Consider the following 9,083-nt stretch of genomic DNA (forward strand, 5'->3'; position numbering starts at 1 on the left):
GAAATGTTCACGTTGCAGCAGTATAAAAAACAAGGCAATGTACATAAGATAAATTAAGACACAAGAAATAAACAGTCCAAAATATTTCTGATTTCCTGTAACATGACACTCATACATAGATGCAGATATGGCTGCAACTAGCTGCATTTGTATTAGGAAAAGATGGTTTGGTGATACAAATGTGACAAAAGAACATCCAAATCCCAAATGATAGCTTTAAATGTCTTTATTTGACCCAAAGCTATTCAATAAAACAGTGAAAAGCAGGAACACTCCATATTTGAGAGGCGTATAACATTTCCTGGCTTTCTTAAAGGCTTTCTCTTAACTGATTATAAAAAGAATCTATGCTGCTCTTCTCTGATATGAAACATGTACATATATTTAATATGTATATATGTCCCAAATATATATGTTCATTTAGTTCATTTCTTATTTAAAAAGTTACTTAGCTGTATATAATTTCAATTGTATCTTTAATCTTGTGAATCTGTGCTGTCCTGTTTTTCATTCTAACCCTGTTGCTGTTAAACATCTGAATTTCCCCACAGGGATTAATAAAGCTCCATCTTCTCTTCTCCGATATTGTGCAGGACGGCGCGGGACTTTGACACGCGGCCCGGTCTGAAGTACCTCCTGATGAAAGTGTCCGGTGTGTGTGGAGCGGCTAATCTCTACCGTCAGTCGGCCATGAGCTTCAATCTGTACTTCCAGGCGCTGCTTTGTGCCACGCTGAGCCAGGCCGAGAACATGACCGCACAGCAGGTACACAATCACACCCAAAACCCTACGTTTAGATCAAAGGTACACGATCACACCAAAAACCCTACGTTTAGATCAAAGGTACACGATCACACCAAAAACCCTACGTTTAGATCAAAGGTACACGATCACACCCAAAACCCTACGTTTAGATCAAAGGTACACGATCACACCCAAAACCCTACGTTTAGATCAAAGGTACACGATCACACCCAAAACCCTACGTTTAGATCAAAGGTACACGATCACACCAAAAACCCTACGTTTAGATCAAAGGTACACGATCACACCCAAAACCCTACGATTAGATCAAAGGTACACGATCACACCCAAAACCCTACGTTTAGATCAAAGGTACACGATCACACCCAAAACCCTACGATTGATCAAAGGTACACGATCACACCCAAACCCTACGTTTAGATCAAAGATCACGATCACACCCAAAACCCTACGTTAGATCAAAGGTACACGATCACACCCCAAAACCCTACGTTTAGATCAAAGGTTCACAATCACACCCAAAACCTTACATTTAGATCAAAGGTACACGATCACACCCAAAACCCTACGTTTAGATCAAAGGTACACAATCACACCCAAAACCCTACGATTAGATCAAAGGTACACGATCACACCCAAAACCCTACGTTTAGATCAAAGGTACACGATCACAAAAACCACAAACCCTACGTTTAGATCAAAGGTACACGATCACACCCAAACCCTACGTTTAGATCAAAGGTTCACGATCACACCCAAACCCTACGTTTAGATCAAAGGTACACGATCACACCCAAAACCCTACGATTAGATCAAAGGTACACGATCACACCCAAAACCCTACGATTAGATCAAAGGTACACAATCACACCCAAAACCCTACGATTAGATCAAAGGTACACGATCACACCCAAAACCCTACGTTTAGATCAAAGGTACACGATCACACCCAAAACCCTATGTTTAGATCAAAGGTACACGATCACACCCAAAACCCTATGTTTAGATCAAAGGTACACGATCACACCCAAAACCCTACATTTAGATCAAAGGTACACGATCACACCCAAAACCCTACGATTAGATCAAAGGTTCACGATCACACCCAAAACCCTACGTTAGATCAAAGGTACACGATCACACCCAAAACCCTACGTTTAGATCAAAGGTACACGATCACACCACCCAAACCCTACGTTTAGATCAAAGGTACAATCACACCCAAAACCCTACGTTTAGATCAAAGGTTCACGATCACACCCAAAACCCTACGTTAGATCAAAGGTACACGATCACACCCAAAACCCTACGTTTAGATCAAAGGTCACATCACACCCAAAACCCTACGTTTAGATCAAAGGTACACGATCACACCCAAAACCCTACATTTAGATCAAAGGTACACGATCACACCCAAAACCCTACGTTTAGATCAAAGGTACACGATCACACCCAAAACCCTACGTTTAGATCAAAGGTACACGATCACACCCAAACCCTACGATTAGATCAAAGGTACACGATCACACCCAAAACCCTACGTTTAGATCAAAGGTACACGATCACACCCAAAACCCTACGTTTAGATCAAAGGTACACGATCACACCCAAAACCTACGTTTAGATCAAAGAACACGATCACACCCAAAACCCTACGATTAGATCAAAGGTTCACGATCACACCCAAAACCCTACGTTAGATCAAAGGTACACGATCACACCCAAAACCCTACATTAGATCAAAGGTACACGATCACACCCAAAACCCTACGTTTAGATCAAAGGTACACGATCACACCCAAAACCCTACGTTTAGATCAAAGGTACACGATCACACCCAAAACCCTACGTTTAGATCAAAGGTTCACGATCACACCCAAAACCCTACGTTTAGATCAAAGGTACACGATCACACCCAAAACCCTACGTTTAGATCAAAGGTTCACAATCACACCCAAAACCTTACGTTTAGATCAAAGGTTCACGATCACACCCAAAACCCTACGTTTAGATCAAAGGTACACAATCACACCCAAAACCCTACGATTAGATCAAAGGTACACGATCACACCCAAAACCTTACGTTTAGATCAAAGGTACACGATCACACCCAAAACCCTACGATTAGATCAAAGGTACACGATCACACCCAAAACCCTACGATTAGATCAAAGGTACACGATCACACCCAAAACCTTACGATTAGATCAAAGGTACACAATCACACCCAAAACCCTACGATTAGATCAAAGGTACACGATCACACCCAAAACCTTACGATTAGATCAAAGGTACACGATCACACCCAAAACCCTACGTTTAGATCAAAGGTCACGATCACACCCAAAACCCTACGTTAGATCAAAGGTACACGATCACACCCAAAACCCTACGTTAGATCAAGGTTCACAACACACCCAAAACCTACGTTTAGATCAAAGGTACACGATCACACCCAAAACCCTACGATTAGATCAAAGGTACACGATCACACCCAAAACCCTACGTTTAGATCAAAGGTACACAATCACACCCAAAACCCTACGATTAGATCAAAGGTACACGATCACACCCAAAACCTTACGTTTAGATCAAAGGTACACGATCACACCCAAACCAAACCCTACGTTTAGATCAAAGGTTCACGATCACACCCAAACCCTACGTTGATCAAAGGTACACGATCACACCCAAAACCCTACGTTTAGATCAAAGGTTCACAATCACACCCAAAACCTTACGTTTAGATCAAAGGTACACGATCACACCAAAAACCCTACGTTTAGATCAAAGGTACACGATCACACCCAAAACCGTACGTTTACATCAAAGGTACACGATCACACCCAAAACCCTACGATTAGATCAAAGGTACACGATCACACCCAAAACCCTACGTTTAGATCAAAGGTTGACAATCACACCCAAAACCCTACGATTAGATCAAAGGTACACAATCACACCCAAAACCCTACGATTAGATCAAAGGTACACAGTCACACCTAAAACCCTACGTTTAGATCAAAGGTTCACGATCACACCCAAAACCCTACGATTAGATCAAAGGTACACGATCACACCCAAAACCCTACGATTAGATCAAGGATACACGATCACACCCAAAACCCTACGTTTAGATCAAAGGTACACGATCACACCCAAAACCCTACGTTTAGATCAAAGGCGCACAAATATATTTCGTACCATCACTGCATCTTAACCTTGCCTTAATGCCCAACTAAAAGCCCCGCCCCCTTTAGTTACCATTAATAATTGGACAAGCTTGAAGGAAAGACTAAATTGCTGTGAGCCTTTGATCGTTTCTATTCAGGCTTGTAGCTTTAAAGAGGCCCTAATCTTTCCCCTCTCCTGTAGTGTCTTATATAGTGCATGTAAATGGTCTGCAAAGCCTGCAAATCATACATTGGACTCCTTTGTTTACTTTCTGAACATAGTGACATCATTATATAACACTTGCGCTTCTATTGGCTGGCGCTCCAACACATTGTGCGTGATCCAGAGCCGGACAGCTAACCACTCAGAGCAGACAATAGCAATACAATCTCCCCATTTATTTCATCCAGGTGAAGAGGCTGCTGTTTGAGGAAGAGGAGGGAAGCTCTGACTCTTCCCACCCTGGATCCGCCTCCTCAGAGGACGAAGACATCTTCGAAGAAACAGCACAGGTAACACACGCACACACACACACACACACACTCGCACACACACACACACACATATACACAAATGAACACACAGCTCTTTTCGGTGCATGTGGCTAAATTCAGGATTTTCTGTCTGTCTCAGTATTTTTATTTAAATTCTGTATTTTACAGATTTATTTTAAAATCAGGATTTATTCAGATTTATTTTTGTAATTCCGAACGTTTTCTCAAAATTACGACTTTGTCTCAAAATTATGACTTTTTCTCAAAATTACGACTTTGTCTCAAAATTACGACTTTTACAACTGTCTACTTCAGTTGGAAGAGTTCTAACCCGGGCTGTAAGGGGTACTTTAAAAATGTATTCCGTTATAAATACTAGTTATCTGTAACATGCAATCAGTAACCCAATCTGAGCATCGCAATATAAAGTTTTATAAGATGAATGGGTAGGAAAACTCTATCCATGAATCCACCTAACTCTGTTTCCTCCTCCTCCTCGGTAGGTGAGCCCCCCTCGAGGTCGGGACAAGCGTCACCCCTCTGACGGCCCCCCTCTCTCAGCGTTCAGCCTCTGAGCAGCGCTGACTGGGCCTGGCTGGTGAAGCGTCTCTACAAACTGATCCTGGATCTGTGCAGCAGCTACATCCAGATGCACCGCGACCTGGAGAGCACTCTGGAGGAGGTGACTCTGCTGAGAGGAGGGGGGGGAGGAGGAGGAGAGCACGTCTTCTTCCTGCCTCTCTTCCAGTCAGAAACCTCCACTCCCACCTCAGCAGGGGGTTTGTCGGCCAGGGAGACGCCTTCAGAGGACGGGGGGTATCGGTGTCGAGAGGCGGAGAGCACAGCGTCACCCGGAGACACTCCGACTCCAAGTCCAAGCCCCGGATACAGGTCTGAGAACAGCGCATATCACATGAGGCAAACTTTTCAGGCTTGTCTGATTATCAATTTATAACTGAGGGGGGGCGTGCATTTATTTGGGCAAGCTGATTTATATAGCACCTTTCAACACAAGGCAATTCAAACTGCTTTAGAAAACTGAGAGCAGAATTAAAAGCAACCATGTTCTGATTATAACCTGATTTTATGTAAAGCGTCTTTGAGCATTAGAAAAAGCGCCATAAAAATCCAATGTATTATTATTATTATTATTATATAACCGTTTCCTGTCTCTTCTTCGGCTGCACCGGCAGTCTTCCCCTAAACCTGCGACAGGGAAGCGACCGGAGGGACTCCACCCTGACAGGAAGCTCAGTGGGAGGAACACCTGGGAGGAGGAAGGAGTGGTGGGAGAGCGCCGGGAACAAACTGTACACCATCGCCCGGACAAGACCATCAGCAAGCTCATGATGGAGTACAAGCGCCGGAAACAGCAGCAGCAGAGCAACGTCAACCTGTTCATGAAGGAGCAGGGCCGCGGTGGAGGGGCGGAGCCACAGAGACCCCCCCTGATGAGACCCCAAAATCTGGTGGACCAGCAGGGGGGGGGGGGCCCACTGAGGCACTCTGTCAGCGCGGGGCCGGAGGTACTGAGGCAGGAGAAGAGACCCAGATCAGGGTCCACCATCAGCTCCCACAGCATCACCCTAAGGGACTCGGAGGCCCAGATACAGGTGCAGAGAAGAGGGATACATACATCATAAAGACATCAAATAAAATAAATAATACAATAAATGGTTTTATATTTCACCACAGAAAGAAATAATTAATAAGAAATAAAATATAAAAAATATATATTGTTCTAAAATCTGACAAAAAAAGTTGGAATTCTGAATAAAAAGTTGGATTTTTTAATACAAACTTGTGACATAGCATTCTAATATAAACTCACCAAACACCTTTTTTTTGTTGTTGTGGTTAATATCGGAATTCAGAGAAAGAAATTGAATTTTGAGAAAAAAAAGTCGGAGTTAAAAACATATTCGGAATTCTGAAAAATGTTTTGGGAATTCAGAGAAAAAAGTTCTGAATTCTGAGAAAAAGTAAAAATTCTCACTCAACCTTTTAAAAATAACTTTCCTCTACAATTCAGTGCTTCTCAAAGTGTGGTCCGCGGACCACTGGTGGTCCGTGAGCGCCCCCTAGTGGTCCGTGAGTTAAATGTATTTATTTCAAATGTGAAATAAATACATTTAAGTTTTCCGCACTCTCACGGGAATATCTCCGCAATGGAGCGAGCTTAAGTTTCACTTTCTGTTGCATGATATAGCCCAGAGCAAAACATTCGTCACACATGTTGCCACCTGTTTGTACCATTTCAGGCGATTTATAATCTGTTCTAGAAAAACGATGTGTTTTGGGATATTTGTGGAGTTAGGTGGTCCGTGAGTGTTTGGTTGGTTAAGTGTCCTTGGTATGAAAAGTTTGAGAAACACTGCTCTACATCACAGACCGGCAAACATGTGAATCTGTGTTGAATGCTGTGTCGTTGACGCTGTCTCCCTCCTGCAGGCATGGACCAACATGGTGCTGACGCTCCTGAATCAGGTCCTGCTGCTCCCAGACTCGTCCTTCCTGGCTCTGCTGCCGGCGCTCTACCCCTGCGTCAGTCAGCTGACCTGTCACGTGACCGACGCTCGAGTCCGCCAGGCGCTCCGAGAGTTGATGGGCCGCGTCGGGAGACTCTACGACATCATCGTGTGACGGACTGGACGAAAGACATGCAGACAGTTGAAGAGCGAAGTCTGTGAAGGACGTTCAGATTAAAAGTAGAATGAGGATCAATGCTGTCATGTGATGGCGCCGCTGATTGATGATTGGCTGACGTAATGGAAAGGTGAGGCATCAGAAAACAACCGTGTCTGATGTTTTCGTATGGATTTGTGGCACTTTGGAAGAACATCATGTGACTTTAAATGGGAGGTTTTGATTGGCAGATGAAGAACAGAGGATTCAGTTGCTTTGTTTATGATGGACATGTTGTTGTTGTTTTAAAGGGAATGTGCCTCTTGTTATTTTGTTCCTGTACTGTGTCAAAAGCTTTACATATGATTTGCTATTTATCAGTTTTGAGGGAAACGATGCAGAGTTGCTCATAATCGAATGACAGCATTGTCATGTTGTCCAAATATGCTTCCACCTAGGGGAGAAATGATACATGAATTACATGAAGCTATTGATACGGAAGAGGATTAGCGCTACAAGATATTTAGAGATCTGACCAATAGGGTTTGTTTGTTTTAGTTCTGAGATTAAAATCTGAATTCTGAGGAAAAAATTGGAATTTCAGAAAAAGTTAAGATTCTGGGAAATAAGTCGGAATATTGAAAAAAGTATTTTCAGAAATCTGAAAAAGTTAGAATTTTGACAAAAAGTCCGAATTTGCAAAAAAGTCGAAATTTGTGAAAACAACAGAATTTTGATAACATTTCAGAATTTTGATAAAAAGTCAGACTTTTTCGAAAAGTTTAGAAGTTTTCTCAGAATTCTGGCCATTTCACTCAAAGAAAACATCATTTCTGCTCAGATCTAAAAAATGTAAAATGTGACCTCTTTCTCAACCATAAGTCCTGGTGACGTAAATGTGGACAAAAACAATGAATTATTTTCATTTTTACCTCCATTATTTTTCTTTTGACACCTTTCCGAGTGACCCTGCTGATCAGCTGATCTCTGAGAAATGTCTTACATAGTGCCAGATCAGATGAAGGTCACCGAGTGAAAGCAAATTTAAAAATACTGTAATTTTATTTAATTGTTTATTTAATTCTGCGAGTCAGGCCACATTAAATACGCTGGAGAAACATGTCCTTGCATCTGATCTGATTGTATATTAACGTGTGTCGCTGCAATGCATTTTCTATATCCAGCTTTCAAAACTGTGCGCTGATCTTTTTGACCTCAAACTCTCTGAATCAAATATTTATTCAAACCAAATCCCACATACAGTTTGTGTATTTTGAAAGCTTATGATTTACATGAGTGTGTATATAAATGATATGTATCCAGTTTAAATTATTTATTATTTAAGATATTTAAAGTGTGATTTCCTGCATTTTCTTTGTTGTTTTTATACTTTACTTTCACTTGATGCAGTGTGTGTGCATGTGCTTACTGATTGACATGAGGTACGATGGAAGTGTGACCAACTATTGTTAAAAGGCCAAAAAGCGCGATCACATGACGTTACATCTAAATACAAACCTGTCTGTAATCCGAGGCAAAGAAGCAGCTTTTACAAACATTTTAAAGTGTTTATTTTGGGTTTCCAATATCAAGCCAAACGTAACAATTGTACTCATAATATTTCCACATTTAAGGCGAGCACATTTCCCTGAAACAGATTCTTGCTCCACAGAGGGATACACCCTTCAGATTCCAATGACCACCTGCCTCACTGAAGATCTCATTGCAATTGTCAGCAAACATGTATCATCTCTAGGTTGTACGCTTGCTATATTTATAATTAAACGCCACTAAAATCACGGTAAGACAGTTATGAAGTGTGTTTGGACAATTGCAAGTGTTATCTGTACATCTCAGAATGGTTACCAAACAGAGATTAGGTTACGCCCTGTCGCGGGCTGAATTTGTACACACTGATTTATGCCACTGTGCTTTTTACAAGAGATTATGAGTGAATGGAAGTAGAGAGGGTTGAACTGATGCTACCTTCAGGAGGGAGGAGGGGAAACAAGCTCCTAACAAGGT

The 9,083-nt window shown here is 42.0% G+C and overlaps 1 protein-coding gene across 1 annotated transcript in view; it reads left to right on the top strand.

Annotated features, from left to right (window-relative positions):
- The window catches only part of arfgef3 (ARFGEF family member 3), an 81,879-nt gene extending 73,021 nt beyond the window's left edge, over positions 1–8,858 (top strand). Inside the window, 7 exon segments of the mRNA XM_034236275.1 lie at positions 594–765; positions 4,350–4,451; positions 4,937–4,973; positions 4,976–5,335; positions 5,695–5,754; positions 5,757–6,046; positions 6,885–8,858. Of these exon segments, the coding sequence (XP_034092166.1) occupies positions 594–765; positions 4,350–4,451; positions 4,937–4,973; positions 4,976–5,335; positions 5,695–5,754; positions 5,757–6,046; positions 6,885–7,076 (1,213 nt within the window). The 3' untranslated portion in view covers positions 7,077–8,858.
- Positions 8,859–9,083: the final 225 nt, after the last annotated feature.

Source organism: Gymnodraco acuticeps, unplaced genomic scaffold (assembly GCF_902827175.1).
Source record: "Gymnodraco acuticeps unplaced genomic scaffold, fGymAcu1.1, whole genome shotgun sequence".
Taxonomy (NCBI): Eukaryota; Metazoa; Chordata; class Actinopteri; order Perciformes; family Bathydraconidae; genus Gymnodraco; species Gymnodraco acuticeps.